Source organism: Equus quagga, chromosome 3, assembly GCF_021613505.1.
Source record: "Equus quagga isolate Etosha38 chromosome 3, UCLA_HA_Equagga_1.0, whole genome shotgun sequence".
NCBI lineage: Eukaryota > Metazoa > Chordata > Mammalia > Perissodactyla > Equidae > Equus > Equus quagga.
The window spans coordinates 75,812,848-75,833,463 of record NC_060269.1 but is presented as its reverse complement, the minus strand read 5'-3'; the positions used below and the strand labels follow the sequence as shown (position 1 = coordinate 75,833,463).

The following is a 20,616-nucleotide window of genomic DNA, read 5'->3' as shown; positions in this document are numbered from 1 at the left end:
AAAGCTTTTGCTCCGTTAGAGGGCTTCCCTCTGGGCTGCAAGGGCCCTAGGGAGAACTGGGTGATTCCTTGGATGCGCGACCCCTCCCTCACTCATTCCCTCATGGAGCCTCCTGCAGCAGCAACCACAGTCTTTAGGGGAGGGAGCGAAGATCTCTCTTACCCCGTTCCAGCTCCTCTGAGGGGGTCTCCAGCCTCTCCACCCTCCGTCCTGTGGCTGCCACGACTCTGAGGATTTTTGTGCTTTTAGGGTAATTTTTGTTGTAATATGGTTTCTCCTTTTTTGTTGTATGTTGGAGGGGAGAGTCCCAGGCAAGTTCACTCTGCCATGAGCTGACGTCCTGAACACATGCATTTTTTCTTCTTATACACAAATTGTAGCATACCGCAAACAGTTTCACATCATGCTTTTTTCACTGAACATTCTGTCTTGGAGATCATCCCATCTCAGTACCTGAAGTCATCTTTACTCCTTTTTCCATTGGTCAAATATAGCAATTTAACCAATTCTCTACGTTAGGATGACCATGTAATTTCTTATGTAAAGTGGGACACCCGAGAGTTGAAAGGACCACTAGTAAATAATAGCTACACAAAGAACAGGAGGTATAAACTGGTGCTGTTAGAAACAAATAGAACATGTGGTCATCCTATCTACCTATGATGGATATTTATGTTGTTTCCAATCCTTTGATATTACCAAATTACAATGAATATACTTGCAAATGTAGAATTTTGCACAATTCCACATGCATTGGTAGGATAAATGTCTAGAAGTGGAATTGTTGAGCATCACAGTTAATTACTGTCAACTTGACTGGATATGGGGTACCCAAATTTAACATTATTTTGTGTCTGTGGGTTTCACTTCTCTGGAGAATTCTAATATACTGGGTCAAAGGATATGTGCATTTGAAAAGTGTGACAGAGACTGCCAAATTGTCCTACATAAAGGGTATAACAATTGACACTTCCATCAGCAGGGCATTAAAAACGGCTGCCCCACCTATTGAAAAATTTCTTCCCTATTAACTTATGATGTCATCTTTATAAATGTTTTAAGTCCTCATATGTATGTACTAAAGTCTGTTTCTGAGGTAGTCTGTTCTATTGATCTGTCTAGTTGTGCACCTAATTTAGTTTTATATTATCTTTTATAGTAGTAATCTAGTTTCATATTACATTTTCAAAAATTTCTTAGAGATTTTCACCTTATTTTTCCAGATAATGAGAATTCTAGATTTTAATGTGTGTGCTTCATTAGGTTGTGACAATTAAGTATTTATAGCTCCCTGCAGGTAAAGCATCTCTCTTGCCTCTATTTCTTTGTAAAGCCTGTTCCTGCCCAATTTAAATGCCCCTATTCTGTGTTTCTATAGCACCCTGCGCTTAGCTTTCTCACAGCACCTCCTATAACCTGTTTCATTTACTGAGCTGTAAGTTCTTTAAAGGTAGGCACCACACTTTACTCTCATATCTGCACAAGTTGGGAAGACGAAGGGAGAGGGGGAGGGAGGAGGGGAGGCAGGGAGGGAGGAAGCAGGGAAGGAAGGAGGCACGCAGGCAGGCACAGTGCCTGGCCAACCACCTCACTGCACAAACCTAGGGATTCCTCCTCACACCCCATGTCAAACGCTCTCCTGGAGCACAGAAACACAAGGTGAACTGTGCTCTTAGAACTCTTCAACGTGGTAGCTCTGGTGAATGGCACACAGCAGGTGCTCAGCGCATATGTGCTAAACCGTACCTATGACAAACTGTCAAAGAACCTAGGAAGACACTAACAAGCTCGAATGATGGGCTGCACTCTTAAATACAAAGGGCATATTCTAGAAATGTGACCCCAATTTCACAGAGATTAAATGAGGTTCATGGATGAGGTCTATTTTCCAACTGACAGTTTATGCTAGGTAAAACAGTCTCCAAAACAATAAACATCTACAAAAAACACTCACTACCTATTCAGGCCGTTCAAAGTGTGAATTAAGTTAATTATATTCTTCAAACTTTCGAAAGAATTCTGTGAAAAGAAACCTATATGGTGCTCCAACTATACTTTTAAAAATACTATTTTATTTATACTCAAATATGAAAAAAATGGCTGTACTATCATGTTTACATACATACCAATATTGGAAACAGGGTTTCATAATGAATCACATCTAAATTTTATAAAGAACACATAAACATTAAAACACTGATTGGTTACAGAAAGCAGACTGGGGTAAAAAACCATTAGCTATCATTTTCATGTTCATTAAAGAGCAGCACCCTCTGAGAAGAATCAATTAGTAATATTCATCTATACTGCAAAATAATATATACATAGGAAAGTTAGTGATTGTACTGATTTTATTACTTTTACTAAGCCATTTTATCTTCCTTACACTCAAAGCAAAGAAATAAAACAATATGAAGAAAAATATGTCCTCATTATTATTCACAATAAAAAGGGTTTGCCACATTCTGCAGGCCTGGGTGTATTGTACAAGAGGGAGCACTTAGTGGTTCAAGTGGATCAAGGTAACATTTTGATTCTGACCCACGGACAGAATCTCCTCTGTATTTGGTGACTGGACTAGCTCCATGGGAGCTGTGAGAGACTGAACCATTTCTGTGGTATCCCCAGATCTCACGAAATAAGAAAAGGCCCTACACAAGAAAAGATAATCTGTCCAGACATTATATCTATAGGTTCCTTCTTTAGTGTAAGGTGGAAAAGGGGACCCTTTCTTGAGTACATGGATAAAAGCACTGTTGTGGTCTACAGATGGCTGGATTGCTATTGTGTCTGTTATAATGAAGACAGGGTATACATGGAAACTGCTGGCAGATTAAGAAACTTCCACAACTTGTCTCAATTCTTCAAATAATGGAGCAAGTTCCTTTTCTAGGCTGACAATTAGTCCTAAAACAAAGAGATTTTAAAAATTAAAACATTAGAAAAATGTTCCTGAAAAAGTCTGACTTAACCTCCCTCTTGTCAAAATTTACTCACTAAAAAGTAAATAAGACATAGTTTATTCCTTGTAACTTAAACAAAATATTGTAATTCTAACAAAGTAACCAAAATACCCATATTCTGTATACAGTTTATTTTCTTCATCTATTATTAAAGTAGACAAATGAAAAATATATGTATTAGAAGACCAAAAAATGAATTGTATACACTATAATTTCGTTATTTTTGAAAGGAAAACCTTAATTTATACCTTATTGTTTCAAAATCTGCACTGATTCAGAAGTAATACACATGATTTTTACTAAAAACGGCACATTTTTTTCCTGAGCAAATTTTAATGGACTTTATCAAAAGATAGGTAGATAGGATGCTTCAATCTTGAGCAAAAAAAAAAAAATCAGAAACTTATTTTATAAGTTGAATAAAGCTAAAGCATAAATGGGTATTTCAAATTTTAAAAATTACTTTCAAAGATGAATGGTGGGAGGATAAAACATACACTTCCATGTTTAAAAAGAAGTTCAATGATCAATTTGGAAGACAAACTAGTCTAGAAATGAGCATATCCAGCTTCTCCTTAGTTTACCAGAGTGCAGGCCTATACACCTTAGACGCTGCTTGTTCTACGTGCACACGAAGATCTCCCCCTCTCTCATAGAATGTTAAAAGCAACTTGGATTCTCCAGGAAATGTTCCATGTACTAAAATATACTTCCGTACATTACTGTCATTTATAACAACTGATGACTTAGTATGTGATGGGGAATTATCACAACTGAGGTTTAATATACTTAAAATATTGACACCACTGCTATCCTAGATAATTTACAAAGTGTTTTCACGAATAGTATTGTACAGATCCGAAACACTTAGAAATGGAAGAGCTACAAGAGATCATCAAATCTAACCCCTCATTTTAAAGATGAAGAATCTAAGGACAGGTTTCAGAGACATAGCTGGGAACAGAACATGCTCAAACAGCTTGGAAAGAAAAAAACAGAAAAGCAATGTCTAACAGTTCTGAACAGCAGACAAATATGAAGGAGACAGCCCTAAAAAAATCCCACTTTATCCAAAAGGGAGTTAAAAAATTACAATTCAACTGAACACTGCCATTTTACACATAAATACCCTGTGAAAGCTACTGGATGTAACAGGATCTTACTCTCCTGTACAGAAAGGACAGCTTCCTCATGTTTGTGCTCAAATTCTTCAACCCGCAAGAAGGTGAATGTTCATCTTACTCACACTCTTTAAATTCTCACTCACATTCATTTTTCCCAATACTGGTCCAGATTTTAAAAACCCTAATAGATTGGTCTGTATGGAATAACTCATCCTTGATCATTCCACGTATTTTGTTTGATTATCTTCTCTACTCTTTTGGTTTTCTTAAGCCGTTTTAAGGTGAGCAAGATGTAGCATTCAAGAAGTAATTTAGGGGCCAACATGGCACCAGGTAGCAAGCCATGCTGTGGTAGGCATCCCACGTATACAGTAGAGGAAGATGGGCATGGATGTTAGCTCAGGGCCAGTCTTCCTCAGAAAAACGAGGAGGACTGGCAGATGTTAGCTCAGGGCTAATCTTCCTCGAAAAAAAAAAAGAGGTAATTTAATTTTCCCTCCTATCTTAAAGGATCAGTTACCCAAACACTGTCTGATCTGAACTAGAAAATAACCCCATAAGATGGAGAAAGCAGGTATTAGCTCCATTATAAAGAAATGAAAAATAGAATTCAGAGACGTTACTTTTTCAGAGATAAGCAACAGACGATGGAGCTGCGCCATGAATTCAGGTTTTCTGACTCCAAATCTACTATTTCTATCATATTAGACTGCTCAGATACGGTATTATAAAGAATTAAAAGCTATATTTGAGAAAAAACACACCTGTATTGGCATTGCTGCTGGCTATGAAACTCACCACCAAAGGTAAACGATTGAATTGAACCACCTAAAAAGAAAATAGGATCTAAATATGTCGTGTTGTGAAAAGGATGTATAATTCAAATAAAATATCTTAATCTTTCAAAAACTTGTAAATGGTCAATGTGTAAGATACTAGTCCAACATCATGGAATTACATCTTGAAATATGAAAGAGCTGAAAATAAATATTTCCATAAAACAGTTACTGATTATCTCTTAGAGACATTAATACTACTTCTCCTGGAAAGTCTTGAAGGTAGGACTGTGTCTTCTTCATCTTTTTATTTCTACAGCCCAGCCGAGTGTCAATTACATAGTAGGAGCTCAATAATTGATAATCAAATGGCTAAAGGCAGTATTTTCCAATCATTCAAACAGTTATATCTTCATGATTTTTCTGCCTCCTGTGTACCACTATAAATTAACTTTAAATCAACTATCTTTTTAAAAAGCTTAGCTTCAACCCAATCCTTACCAGTGAAATTAAAGGGCAGATGGGTTGGTTATCTTTTGCCTAACACACACTGAAAAAAATACATAACTTTTAAAATAAAAAAAATTTTCTTGTGTATCATCAGTAGTATATGAACCACACTCTGAGAAACACTGCTCTAAAGCAGAAGTGATTAATTTATTCTGAAGAAAAAAATGCAGCTGGCAATCAAGTGGTATGTAGCAACTAATTTCTTTCCCACTATTAATAACATCACTGATTATATACATTCCAAACCAAATGAATGAATTAGCAGCAATAACAAATTTAAATAACTTATCATTTGACTCAAGAAATTTTTTATCTGTTACAACAAAAGTGTCATTTGAGAAATTACAGTTGCAAGCTAAGGGCACCACCTACTGGAGGTAGTAGTGACCTGACTTACCCTTTTCACAATAACATGTACGTTAGTATTCAATCTTTTAAACTGCTTTTCATATTAATTAATTCCTAGTATAAAATGTGAAAAAAATTACTACAGTTTAACACAACCAATTTGAAGGCTAACATTTTTAAAATTCCATTCCCTTCAAAACTAAAATTTAGAATGGTAACTATTTTACATAGAAGAAATAACAACAATAGTGGAAATCAGTAAACCATTAAATAACGAACTTACCTGGTAGGTGTTATAGTAACAGATGATACTTTTATTTTTTGAAAGTCCAAGTTTGCTCCCTTGGTCTGTTGCAAGGGCAAAAGTAGATAAGAAACCAGGTCTCAAAGCATGCTCGGGAGCATTATCATTGGCCACTGGAAGTACAAATGATTTAAATAAAAATTATGCAGTGGATATGGTAGGGAGAAAATTTATAGCACCTTCTTTTTTTACATAAATCTGTAAAAGATCAAGCACAAGTGTTATGCTTCACAATATTGAAAATCGTTATCACTAACTGAGGCTCCAACGATTTAGGTGGAAAAAACGGCTCAATCAGAAGTTGAGTGACCATAACGAAGGGAAAAAATGCTGATTCTCACAATTTTTTTTATTTTTACAAGAATACTAAACGTTTATATTTTCTTAATATCTACCTTAAAACAGAAATTAATCAGTATACTTAATAAACTGAATATTTTGGCTGAGAGCCAAACTAATAAAACAATGAAAAAAGTTTCAAAAACCTTTGTGCTCATAAAACCCACAGTAGTATCATTTATAGATATTAATAATTCTGCAGGCGGTCATCTGTTTTAAGTTTCTTTCTCTCATTAAAAGGTCTGAATGGAGTTAGCTGTACCGATAAGTGTAGAGCTTAAGGCTTTAACACAGAGATCCTCAGAAAGAACATTACAGCTGGAAAATCTCTGAGATTATTTTGTTCAAAGCCCTCATGACAGAACAGAGAAACGGTAAGTGACTTGCCCAAGGCCACCTATGTTTTATGGTGGGTTAGAAAGCACAGTGGACCACACATTAGGAGATAACTGGTTCTACTGTTATCTTGTCACTGACTCATGGGCAACTTTGGCTGACAATGTACTCTTTGCACTTAAGCATCTTGGTTTATAAAACTGAAGAGCTAAATCAGGTGACTTATAAACTACCTTTCAATTCTAAAGTCTAAAATTATCTGACACATGATAATCCCAGGTGGAAAATAAATTGTAAGCAAAATGTGCAGAACGTTATTTTTCTTTGGTAAAGCTATTACAGCATCCCAGTATAATTAGGAACATCCATTCTGACGATACCATAAGACACAAGTAGTAAAAATGGTCTTCATACAAAGCCTCTGTGGTATCACATATATACTTTAAAAAAAAAAAAAAGCTGAAAATCAGGTGAAAAATTCTTTTTTAGGTTAATAAGCTTTTGTTTAGGTGAAAAATTCCTGTTCAACTCTGGTTGATTAAAGTAGTTGTGAGGTTTAAAAAAAATCTTACTTCCAGTAAGGGAGCAGAAAACCAAGAAAGATTAAACAAAACAATCAATGAATGCTGATTCAAATGAATGGATGTATTTCCTAAAACTACCGGTGATGTTAATAAAAAATATACAGTGCAAGGGGTATGTGTGTATAATACATCCAGTGGCATACATGCCCACTCTCATCACTTAGATTTACTAATAAATCATCTTTAAAGGGAAACTAGGTCTGTGATAAATCCATGCTTAAACTCTGGACGTTAACATGATACATTTGACATGTACTAAGTTATAAGTTCCAACCCAGTCTTTAACATGCAAAAGCAAACATTTCCCCCTAAACTAAGACATCTCCTGAACTTACTGAAATAGGTTTTATATGCTTGCCTTCTGCACTATTCAGATATGAACACATTTTTATTCAAAAGCAAACATGACACTAGCATGTAAGTGCTCAGTTTACCTTTAATGACAGGCACTCCATCTCTATCTGACACAACAATAGCATGAAGCCCTTCAACACTAGAAAGAAGAAAAAATTAAAATATTATCTCAAAATATGCACCTCAAAGTCACACTGGTAATTTTCACATATATTTCTGAAAAACCATGGAAACTCAATTATTGATATCATAAGCTCCTCTAATGTGTTTGCAAAAACTCTTTCAGAAACTGAATGTGTATTAGTGACATGTTTATAATCTTTACAAATTTACGTAGTTTATCAATGAAGATCTAAAACATAGCTCAGTCTCCACTAAAATTGCTAATTATCATTCCATGGTTTACAAAACTATGACAGGTTATCAGCAGTGGATACAGTGATAAAAAGATATTTTTCTTTCTCTCATTTATTCCAATACCAAGTGCTCAGTATCTGTAGCACTTAATATTTATGAGACCATAAGCAAAAATAAACATAGTCTCTGCCTTCACCAAAATTAAAGGAGAGTGGCTATCAATTAAACAATCTCACACTACCAAATGTAACACTAGGACTGTGGCAAGCGCCATCAAGAGATCCGTGGGGGGCAGGCCCGGTGGCGCAGCAGTTAAGTGCGCACATACCGCTTCGGCGGCCCAGGGTTCGCCGGTTTGGATCCCGGGTGCAGGCTTGGCACGCCATGCTGTGGCAGGCGTCCCACAAATAAAGTAGAGGAAGATGGGCACGGATGTTAGCTCAGGGCCAGTATTCCTCAGCAAAAAGAGGAGGATTGGCGGGAGATGTTAGCTCAGGGCTAATCTTCCTCAAAAAAACAAAAAAGCTCAGTGGGGCTATGAGAGCCTATCAAATGAGGGGTTGAGTTAGACAGGTAGGTCAGGGAAGGCTTCCCTGAGGAGAAGATACCTCAGCTGAAATGTTACAGTGCTGATTAAGGCAGAAGGGGCAGAAAGATCATTCTAGGCTGAAGGAACAGGAAAGAAAGAAGGTGGTCATGCAGTAATCCTTTCAGCCATGCCTACGTAAGAAGAGTGAGTAGAATGGTCTAGACTATAGATCTGAACTTAGAAAGACCTGGGTTCCAGTCCAGGCTCTCCTGCTATTTATGCTACTTTGGGCCAGTTACAAAACCTCTCTAAACCTCAGTCAACACTCTTATTCGGCTATTGTGAAATTTAATAAAATAATGCAGCATGTAAAGTAGAGGCTTATACATAATTAACACTCAAAGCTATTAATTATTATTAACCCCAGGGTGTCATCTGTTCACACCGACAATGACATAATTTACCACTGCGGTCTAAGTACTAACTTATCAGTGAGACTCCCTAGAGCACAAGTGTTAATTACAGTGTGAACACATTTTCAAACTTTTTTACAGAAAATCTATAGCCTTGTAACTATCTTGTAATATCTGTAGAAAGCAACTCATATGTTCAGTGTTCCTACTGTAACCAAGAATTATCCATTCCTTATTGTGTTAACCTTATTGTTTTAACTTAGGGATGAAGAATATTTATATTAACCTAAGATACTGCAATTAAATTTTTTAAAAATCCCATTGTTAAAAACTTTTAAGTCAGAGAAGTGTTATTAAAATTTGAGGAGAAAATTTTACACACAAAACCATTTACCTATCTCACAATAAAAATAAAAATGATGAAACAATTGTGTATAAATATTTACTGGCATTATTTTCTATTATTATTCAATCCTGAAATTATCTATGGATTAAAACACACTCTATAAAATTAATACATAAAACAAATATATTCTTCTAAGTTAAAAAGTAGATTATACAAAAATATATTCTACAAATACCTGTATACACACAAATCACTTTGCACAGTTGTCAACTGTTTGAAACAGGAAAAGGTTAGAAACCTAACTGTCCATCAAGAAGGACAAGTTAAATAAGTTACGACACACATCTACAATGAATGGCATACTCTGCAGTCATAAAAAACCAAGCAGCAGCTCTTCATGTACTGGGAAGGACTGATCTCAAAGTTCTATTGTTAAGCGCAACAACCCACAATTTTGAATAGGGTGTACATGAAGATACAATTTATGTAAAGGCATGTGTAGACATATGCGTGCATATGCGGCAATGGATTAAATGTTTATGTCGCTCTCAAATTTCTATGTTGCAACCCTAATCCTAATGTGATGGTATTTGGAGGCCTTTGGAAGGTAATTAGGCCATGAGGGTAGAGACCTCATGAGTGAGATCGTGTCCCTATAAGCAGCCAGAGAGCTAGCCAGCCCTCTTTCCAGGGAGTACAGATATGAGAAGTCTGCAATCTGCAACCAGGAAGAGGGCCCTCACTAGAAACCAACCATGGTGGCACCCTGATCTCGGACTTCCAGCCTTTACAACCGTGAGAAATACATTTTGGCTGTTTATAAGAAATCTAGTCTACGGCCCTTTGTTACAGCAGCTTGAACTGACTAAGACGTGTATAGGTGTAAATACGTGTGCTTATATACATGTCTGCTCGTAGGTGCATAAACTCTCTCTGAAGGCAACGACTGGTGCCCCTGAGACGAGAACGTGTGGCTGGAGGGCAGGGATGGGAAGCTTCTCACTCCACATCCTTCAGTCAACTTGAATCTTGAACTTTAAGAATGTATTGCCTACTCAAAAAATAAGCAAATTAAAAAAGAGGGAAAGAGTACTACAAAGATGTTTAGAAATACCTGTGTCACCATAGGTAGCTTCCTTTTTCTGATTTTCATGGTAATTAATTTAAAAGCCAACTAATGCACTAAAAGAGGAATTAGAAATAAAGGGACTTTCTTTTTAATGGATTTCAAATTCACAGATAAATGTCCAACAAAGTAGAAAAATCATTCACATACTTCATTACCCATTTAAAGAAATCAGGTCACAAATATAAAATGTGTTTCCAATACTGAACAAAGAATAACATGAACAGATATCATGAATAATTGAAAATAATTATGATGCATTAATAGGTACACTACATTTTTAGAAGGGATAATTTAAAATTTATGAAATATTCTGAAGAACTCTAAACCTTAAGCTTACTACAACAAACATTTTTATTCCAAAAAAGCAAATGTTACATTAGTAATTGAAAACATTAAATATGTTTTATTCATATAATGATGAAACATTTGACTACTTTGAAACACATACAATTGTGACAAAGTCTGAGGCTGCTTCAGGTCACAACTAGATTTTCAAGTACAAATCCAAGAACTATATTTAACACAGAATAAAAAAATGAACAAAACCACATCCCATTAACATCTGCAGCTGCCTGACGGTTGCTGAGAGGAACAGCAGTATAACTACTAAAAGCATGGACCCACAGCTCTGAAGCCAGGCTGCCTGTGTGCAAATCCCTTAACTTCACATACATCTAGTAACAAATCAAAGTGTATATCCCACTACTTTTCTTTGTAAGTGTTCAATATCATTATTTCTTCATTCCTTCAGCTCTTGGCATTCAATAAGCCTACATTAACGAAGGGTCATGGTTATGAATCAAACTGGCCTTGGTCATTACAGAAAAAAAAAACCACAACACACATGATACTAATCTCTTTCCTTCCATTATGAAAAGACTTTCATTATGTTTTTACAAATGTCAATTATGCCTCTGTTGCCATATTTTGTTGCCAGTGTGGTATTCCCATCCCACCCCCCTGGCCAATTTAGCATCCTTGAAAGGATGCTAAACCTTCAACAGGTAAATACAGAAAGCACTCATCTTTTACTGTTCCAATATGGTCAACTTTTGGCTACCACAGTTTAGTTAAATAACAAAACTTCTCCCAACAGCATGGGCCAAATTTCAGTAATTATGGTACATTAACTGAATAACTGCATAAAGCACAAACTTCACTAATTCTTTAGTTCACAAATCACTATGTAAATAACTTTGTAAATGACAGATGCACACTGTGGTCAGCAACCAATCACATCACTTCTTTCAAAGTGTGTTGGTGACTGGTCACTGAGCATCTACTATTCAGTTTATGCAGAGATAGCAAAGCATGTAGTTTCATTATCTCCTTGTCTCCCAGCGATAAACCATGTGACATCCAAAAAAACCAAGAAGATAACTGAAATAGGGAACTGGCCATTAAAGATGAAATACAGCCAAGAAATGAAAAGTGATAATGCTAGAAGTGAAATTCGAATAGAGAGTAAATGAAGGTACATAAGAAAGAGCTGTGGAAATGCTGACACTATCACTGTTGTGCACCAGATGTGAAGCCAGAGGAACTCAGTGAAGGACAACTTATTGACATAAATGAGGAAACTGGCTGTGATGAAAAGGATGAAGACATAGCAGAGGAAGTGACACCGGCAAAAAAACTTCACATTAAAGGAACCCTCAGAGAGATTTCACAACATTGAAAGGACACAGGACAAAAGGTTGGAAGCTAATCCAAACTTAGAAAGGAGTATGCCAATTTGCCAAGGCACAGGAAAGACGCCTGTTTCATATCTTAAGGCTATACCTTTCATATGTCTTATGGTATATGAAAAGAAGTAGGAAAGAGTGTCTAAACTACTCTTGGTAAGTTTTTTACAAAGAAATAAACACTCTAATTCTCAATGTTTCTACAGTTTTAAATTATAATGTATTAAACAAATATTAGTTTTAGCATTTGTTTCCATTCCCCTAAATATAACCAACAACATGAAAGGGTCTAACGTTTAGACAAAATTTTTTAAAGGTTACAAAACAACTGTCATTTTCCCACTGCTTCCTAAGACTGCTTTAGACACTTTCCGCTTGAAAGGCCATTTCTGCGCCCTGCACTAGCGTGCAAAGCTAGCACTGCCTGTACTGGTAATGGCCAGGCTGAGAGCAGCACCAGCAGCTTGTCACTCTGGGCTGCCAGTACCAGGAGGAAGGGGGCACTTAAGTGTTTCATGAACGTGAAATCAACGGTAACAATTATTTAACACTTCAATAGTGTTTTCTTCCTGAATATGGAAGAAAAATACAGATATAATAAAACCAGAAGATTACATTTATTTCTAGTGGTCTGTGATCCGCCTAAAGGCACAAGCCAATAGGCAAACCACACCAAACAACTCAGGCAAAAATTCCAAACAAGAGTGTTTTTTTCCTACCTACAGAAATAAAGTGACATCTAAAACCTTTTGAACTGCAAACAGATTTGGAAGATAAGAAATAAAACAAGGATCTCACCACATATTCTGCTGTATTATCTCAAAGGCTGTTCAATTATTCCGGAATGTGAAAATGGATGTCTCCAGTTACAGTCCCCTCTCATGCCCTTAACTCTAAGGTATCATTTCACATCAAACTAAATGTGAATTTTAATTCGACTAAAGTGACAGTCCTTTGGCTCAGTAAAATATCTAAAAGGAAGTGTGCTGTCCTCAACACAAGAGCCTAATTTATAAAATGGTGCATCAAATGGACTGTGGGCAGGCAAAAGAAAGCCTTGTGATTTTTCAAAGTATGAACTACTGTCTAAGTCTAGCATTTTGGGGTTATATACACTTGGCAATTAGGTCTTCAAATCAATATTAAAAGTAAAGGCAAGTTCTTAGGTTTTTTCCCTTAAAATTACTCTTAACTACTTCATAGTATAATTCAGTAAACTACTATGACAGTATATTTGAAAACTAAAATGGCAAGAAATCTGAGATCTGCCCCTCTGGCATTCACTAGCTGTTTAAACGTAAGACAAACCGTAACTTCTTTGGGCCTCGTGTTATTTACCTGCAAATTCAAAGGACATCTCTTGTGCTACGTAGGGTTATGTTAGGTATTTGAAAGTGCTAAATAATAGCATAACATACACATAATATTAGTCTAAAATAAACAGAAACAAAATACTACATAAAATCAACATATGTTATGAGGAAATTATTTAATAATGAATTAGTAATGTTTTACCTTGGTAATTTTTTATACAGGAATCGCTTTAGATCCTGAAAGAGAATATAAAAAAATCACATTATAATAATATGCCTTGAACTGGTTCTCTAGATACTGTCCTATCCACATTTCGGGTATCTCAAGTCATCATTCATAATCTTTCTTGCTTGTGTTTTTATCTGTCTCTTTCTGATTTTGATACTTATAGTTGTGTGACTTGAAGCAAATTAACCAACCTTTTTCTCTAAGCCTCAGGTTCATTATTTGTTGAGAAGGGATAATCATAAAACCTATGTCATAATATTATTTTTCAAGTTTATTGAGATGATGCATGTAAAGTAATTAGCATATCCGGAAATAGGAAAGACAAATATAGATTAGCTATAAAAGCAGATCATACTTTTCATATTATTTTGCATCCCATTACTATTCACTTGAGAATATATTATGAACATCTTCCCGTGTCCACAGACAGGCTTTCTAACATCACTTCGATGATCGTGGGTAAGTTAATCAACTTCTCTGAAACTCAGTTTCCTCACGACTAAAGATAAATGACAACGTGTGTCAAGCGTTAGCACAGACCCTAATCGGGACTAAGGAAACAGAAGACTATTTCATGTTGTCTCATTTTGCTCTCTCATCTGGGGAATTTCACTGACAATCCAGGTATCAATTATGAGGTCTACAGAGGTAAATCAGATATCTGTCCCTAATCCCCACTATTCTCCAAAACGGAATGTTTATTTTATTTCACGTTATCACCACCAGCTTATCTTTGCTCTCATCTTAACACACACAAAAAAACACAACTCATCCTGTGTCATCCGAAATCCAGATCTCCTCAGTCCCTTCTTAGTTTCCACTAATGGCAATACCAATCCCGTTATCTGGGTTTGAAACATAGAGTAACATATAATCTTAACATCACATGCGTCACTTTCAAATCACTTGAGAAGTCAAATGTTTTTAAATTGATCCCTTCTTCTTTTCAACTGACTTATAACTTAGGTTCATTTTATTATTTATGATTTGCATTAGCCTCCCAATTGGTATGCTGGTCTCCTGTTTCTATCCCACAGAATTCTACAGGGTGCTAATAATCACATCATGTCCCTTCGCTAAAGCCATGACTGCAGTGATTCTCAACCCTGGTATGGAAGACACCTGGGAAGGAGAAAAATAAACACTGATGCCTGGGTTGGAGGTGCTCCCCAAACCATTCCCTGTGCAGCCACGGTTGAGAACCACGTTTACAGGGCTCTGCACTGTTTACTGAATTATGTGCAAATTCTTTACACATTTGAGGCTCTTCACAATACCGTCTACAACTAACTTTACAGTCCTGCTTCTTACCACTGCCTCACACACAGCCTCAGCCCCAGCTAAACTGGACTACTCTCAGCTCCTCCACACACATCGTTCCCTTTCCTATCCCCCTAATTTGCTTACGCTATTCATTCTACTAGTAATATTCCCCGTCTCAATCTTACTTTTAACAAAACTGCTACTCATTATTTAAAGCTAATCTCAACCACCAAATACTCCAAATACGCTTTCCTGATAAACACAAACCAGACGTAATTCCTCTCTCCTTTGAATTTTCACACAATAATGCATGGACATCTAAGTACTTTTTTTAAAAACTTTAAAAACCCTTAAGCAGAATTATACCTTAATCATCTTTATTCCACCCACAGCCTTTGTTATAGAAACCTTTGCAAGGCAGATGCACTAAAGATATTTAGTAATTTGATTATGCCTGAAGAATAATAAGGTCTCAAAGATATAATGGAAGACACCCAAGAAAATGGAGTGATAAAGGCATAAAAAGTTGCTAAATGTCGAAACACAATCTTGCAACCTAAAAAGAAAAATCAGATTCATATTAACATTGAATGACCATTTAGCGTAGCAGTTAAGAGCATGGACTCTGGAGCCAGACTGCCTGGGTTGGCATCTTGACTCCACAACTTACGAGCTGTGTAACCTGAGGCAGGTTACTTGATCTCTGTGCCTTAGCATTCTCATCTATAACACAGGAATAATAACACCGCCTACCTCAGAAAAGCTGTTCTAAGAATTAAACGACTATACGTTCAATGTTTAGAAGAACACTCAGCACGTATGGAAGCAAAACAACAACAGGATGTTAAATATAAACAGCAGTTAACAGTATTAATTCCCTGCTGTTTCTAGTAACTAGTACAATTACATTCCCTAAACCCAGAATTTCGGTTTTATCGCTGTGCTTTTAAAGAGCCATCGATTAGAAATCATCTCAAGTCGCTACAATGAACCTAGCGGAACATCATGACCACTTAGTGGAAAAAAAGCTTCGGAGCAGCAAACCACCGTTTAGAAAGTCAAACGGTAAATATTCAGAGCCTCTCTTAGGGCCCAGGACTGAGGAGTGGGAAGAATACAATTCCTCAACCTCAGGCACCTTGGTGTCCTCCACCCCCATTCCAGCAGAACCTCAGGACCCCGCAAATCTATTCCTATCAGTCACTCACTCAGATCCTATAGAAAATCAATCATGGAGGGCTACAACGAAGCAACTGCTACCCGGCAAGCGCCTCCTCGGCCGCCGGCGGCCCCTCCGAACTCCCCACCCTCCTTCCCCCGCGTGGTGTGAACTCACATCCGCCATGACGAGCCCCTCTCTCCCGCAGGATCAAGCTCCACGCCTGGAAGAGAAACTCCTGGTGACTCTCCCCTCAAGGCTGCCTCGCCCTCCCCACCCCAACCTAGCGAGCGCGGCCGGCGCTCCCCGGGCGGCAGGAAGGCCGCAGGGAGTCGGGGCGCCTTACCTCAGCCACTGCCCCTCTGCCCGCAGGGTCTGGGCCCAAAGGAGGGGCGAAGGGTCGTCCGCTCGCCTCCGCCTCACTGCCCGCGCTCCTGCGGCCCGGGCCTGGACACCGGGCTAGGTGGGTCCAGCGACCCGGGTTTCTAGGCTGCCCGGGCCTCTCAGCTGTCACTTCGGGGACAGCTTCAAAGACAAGCTGCTCAGAAAGCCGTCGTCACATGACTCGTGACCTCCGCCGGCCTACAGGAAGCACTTCCTACGCCTCCGCCCCCGGTGACACGAGACTTCCGGGCAGACGGGGCGGCAACCCGGAGGGCGCGGCTGCGCCTGCGCCCCGGCCCGGCCCTCCGCGGGCTGCCGCCTCCACCTGCGCTTGCGCTTGCGCCGACGTCTGGTCGTCGGTCGTCGGGTGGAGGCTTCTCCCGAGACTGCCGGGCCCTCGAGCCCCCCGGCTCTGGCCTGCAGCGGCAGACTTTTGTGTGGAGCGGGTGCATAGGTTTCGTTAGTTCTTCGGGGCTCTGATTTAACGTTAAAGCCTCTCCTCGTAGGTGAAAAGCTTGAAGGGATGGTGTTAGGGCTGAACAGCGAGCACGAGGCTGCCGTGATCAGAAGCCCGGGTCAGGAGGCCTCCGACCCATGCCCTCGTCTGTCCGCGATCGCGGGGCGCCCGCGCACCCTCACTCGGGGCCGCGTCCAGGCCGCGCCCGGGGGCGCAGGGCTCCGGGGCGCCCCCGGTCCCGCGGGCCCCTCCAGCCTCTACTCCCAACGCCTCCCGGTGGCGGGCAGGCAGCCTTCTCTCCCTGCCTCTTGGGCGGCTGTGCCTTGGAAGCGCCGCCCATGTTATTTTGGGTCTGGGGCCTTGCTGGGTTGCACATTTGACAAAAACTTAGAGTAGGTGGTACATGAAGTCTGTGGGAGCTGGCTTACGGTCGTCTTCAACTCCAACCCCTAAAAGTAGGAGCGCAAACGGAATTAACGCTAGCCAAGACGTGGCGAGAGAGTTGGATAAAACGGAGAACTACAAAGCTCTCAAGGATCACCAGCGACCTCCTGATCCTTACGAGCGATCTTAGCAGTTCCACAGCAGCTGACATCGTTGACGATCACTTCCTCTTCCTTATTTAAACCCTTAGGTTTCTTAGCTTCTGGGACACGGCACAAGCTATTTTAGGTCCTCACTCATTCTAGGCTCCTAACTCTTTAGATAAAGGCATTTAAATCTCGTTTGATTTCTCGGTGGTTTTTCTCTTTCCGCGGTGTCCTGAGAACGCGAGTCTTCATCTGTACCTTCCATCTGATTTCGGGGTTCACACCTTCAGTTGCTTGTTGGATGCTGGCTATTTCCACCTACGTGTCTTACTGTCAGCTCTGACTCAAGCGCTGTAAAGACTTCTCCGTAACTGTTTCTCCTGACCTACGTCTGCTTGGTTGCAGGATTCTATCAGTCAAGTACCATGTTTGCTCTTTCCTTTTTGTCCTCCTTTCTTCCCTGATGATTTTTGCATTTTCTTTTTCAGTTCTTCATTCAAAGCATTATTCTATTCAGCAAGACTATATTAATAGCTACTTAATAACGGCTAGATAAACCTGAAACAATGCACATTACTGTGTTCAGGAGTCTTTAGTGATGCTCCGTTACAGACAGTGATGAAGTGGACAGTCTTTAATCTGGCACTAACATATTCTATTTCACTTCTGAATGCATTCTAATGTGAATCCTTTACTCCAGTCAAACTGACTGCCTCACCTTTCCATCAACATGACTTTTATCTTCTTATACTTGTTCTGAACGTTTCTTTAATCGAAATGTTTCTTTCTCTTGTAAGGAAGGAAAAACTTCCTTCTGCCCTCTTAGGTTCTGTGGCTGGGCCTAAGAATTAAACTGACATAGACAGATTAATAGGAGAAAAACACAAATGTATTTAATACTTTTACAGGTACATGGGAGCCTTCTGAAGGAAAATGAAGATCCAGAGAAGCCGGTAGGCCCAAAAGCTTATATATCTTTGTACACAAATAACGACAAATTGTGGGGATGTCACAAAACAAAAAGGCTTGGGCTAGGGGCAGTAAATTGTGGGACAGCGACTATGAAATATATGAGGGAAATTAATGGAAGATAAGGGCTATTTTAGTCGGTTTGTTTGTACAGGTCCATCTGCCATCAATCCTGTCTGGGATGGTAAGAACGCTCTCTTCCTGGTGGGAGGAGGGCACCTTCCTCAGAGGGTCAGACTGGCCTTCCTGTATCTGCTGTTTCTTAGTGCCTTCAGTTCAAAATAATCAATATGTCAAAGTGGCATATTTTGCAGTGGCATGTTCTGAACTCCTTCATCCTCTACCATAGCTGTTTAAATCTTGTTTCCCTATAACATCTTCTCACCCATCACATTCTTTTGAATGCTACTATATACTGCCAAGACTGATGGAGAGTTAATTGTGCATAATTATGTGTCACAGTTTGGGTTTGTTTTCTCAATGAGACCGTAAGGTCTGGAAGGCTGGGTCATGTTTGAGTGTTTTCCAGTTTCTTACAATGCCTAACTTTCTTGCGCTCAGTAGGTACTCGTTCAACATTTGTGGAATAAAAGTGATTAAAAGAAACCATTAATCCTGGCCCTAACTAAAATTTCTTATTTTCCCTGCCCCTGTACCATGTGCCCCCAAGTTTAGAGACAAATAAAAATACAAACTCTAGCAAGAACTTGTAATTTCTGGAAGTGCTACTCTTCATTTTAACAAAGTTCTCCATCTTGATGACCTTAATAAATGGTAGTTGACCTGGAAAATATTTCTTCTTCCTCTTGAGTGGCACAAAGGAAAAGCACTGCTTTCCAAGCTCTCCAAACATCACTACATCCTGAAATTGATAAAACTACTATGATTTCTAATTTCCAAGTGTGGTGGTGTCTGAATCATGGCATGTCGGTGAGAGAGTTCCTCATGTATTCAATGGATCTGTTTGCATTTAGTCATGAATACCACTGCTTTTGGTACAGGACTAGGGGAAATACTACTGACCTAAAAGATTATCAGCACTATGTACCACTTCTCCAGAGTGGGGAGTGCCAGATGATCCTGGAGGTTCAGGAAGACTAGGAGAAACTGTACACATACACATGCACACAAAGTGTCTATCTCATTGTTCAAGTTTCTAGTACACAGCACACTGGTACATTATATAGTTAAACATGTATATGTTGTTAAAGTTCTAACGTTATTGGTTATTTTGTTTCTCCATCTCTTTAGCTTAAATTTCTCTTAGCTGTTGTATACAGCAGAGATTTCTCAATGGTTTTTTTATTATGCTTTCCTATAAAAAAAAGCAATCATGGATTTAGGCTGGCACCACTGTCTGTGTGAAAATTTTAGTTGGTATTCAAATCCATATGGGGAGAGCCTTACTGATTCTCCAACATACAAAGATGAAAATTTTATCACTTAGACTGGCCAAGCTGGAAAATGTCTTGCTAATTTTGATTCTGGCTGTGGTCTGGCATTTGGCCCATTGGGAATACAATTATAAGGTCATATGCAGTAACTTTCTCTTCTATATTACCTCCCATTGTCAGCACACCCTGGATTTAGGCAGTCAGCTCAGAAATCAGTAAATCCCCTGATTTTCCTAACTTACATCCAATAGTCAATCATTGGAATCACTAACTTGTCAACATCTTAAACTCCCCTACCATCTTTCCTGCCTAACAGAACCCCAAATTTGGAGGAGTTAATTGAGTTGTATTCTCCAGGACTATGCCTAGGCTGCTGGGTTAGGCTGGAGAAAATACAACTCAACAGACTATATTCTGTCACCAACCTGGGACCCGCAGAAACCCAGCCTTTTCATTAGTTAGCTGACTCAGTGAAAACAATTCCTTCAAATTGTCTTCTTTCTAAGCATCTGCTTATCATTCTTTCCCCTCCCTCACTTTACGTAGATAAACTGCCTATCTCATCAAGCAAATGCAAGCCATTACATCTTGCCACCAACACTTTAAATCTGCCTGCATTTGTACCCATCCTCTGTGCATTCCTCTCTGAAAGAATGCTAGTGGTGTCTGTTAGCTAAAGTAATTCTTCTGTCTTTGTGGAGGTTCCTGTATCCTCTGGACATATCAGGTGCTAACTGCTATTATCCCTCTTTTTCTCTGTCTTTACTCTTTCACTTTCTACTTGCCCCTTTCCATCAAATAAAAAATTAGTAAGATCTCTC

At 38.9% G+C, this 20,616-nt stretch overlaps 1 protein-coding gene across 1 annotated transcript; it reads right to left on the bottom strand.

Annotated features, from left to right (window-relative positions):
- Positions 1–2,052: 2,052 nt before the first annotated feature.
- LAMTOR3 (late endosomal/lysosomal adaptor, MAPK and MTOR activator 3) lies at positions 2,053–16,639 on the bottom strand. The gene is made up of 7 exons (XM_046657278.1): positions 16,408–16,639; positions 16,239–16,284; positions 13,613–13,647; positions 7,719–7,777; positions 6,005–6,138; positions 4,852–4,915; positions 2,053–2,907 (listed from the first exon to the last, which is right to left on the bottom strand). The coding sequence occupies exons 2-7, from the start codon at positions 16,245–16,247 to the stop codon at positions 2,834–2,836; spliced, it is 375 nt and encodes a 124-aa protein (XP_046513234.1). The 5' UTR covers positions 16,248–16,284; positions 16,408–16,639; the 3' UTR covers positions 2,053–2,833.
- Between the last annotated feature and the right edge of the window lie 3,977 nt (positions 16,640–20,616).

Excerpts from the sequence above, each read along its gene's own strand:
- LAMTOR3 (XM_046657278.1), bottom strand. Across the intron at positions 4,916-6,004 it reads GTTACTATAACACCTACCAG|GTGGTTCAATTCAATCGTTT; the intron begins GTAAGTTCGTTA and ends TTTTCTTTTTAG. Across the intron at positions 2,908-4,851 it reads CAGCAGCAATGCCAATACAG|GACTAATTGTCAGCCTAGAA; the intron begins GTGTGTTTTTTC and ends TCTTTGTTTTAG.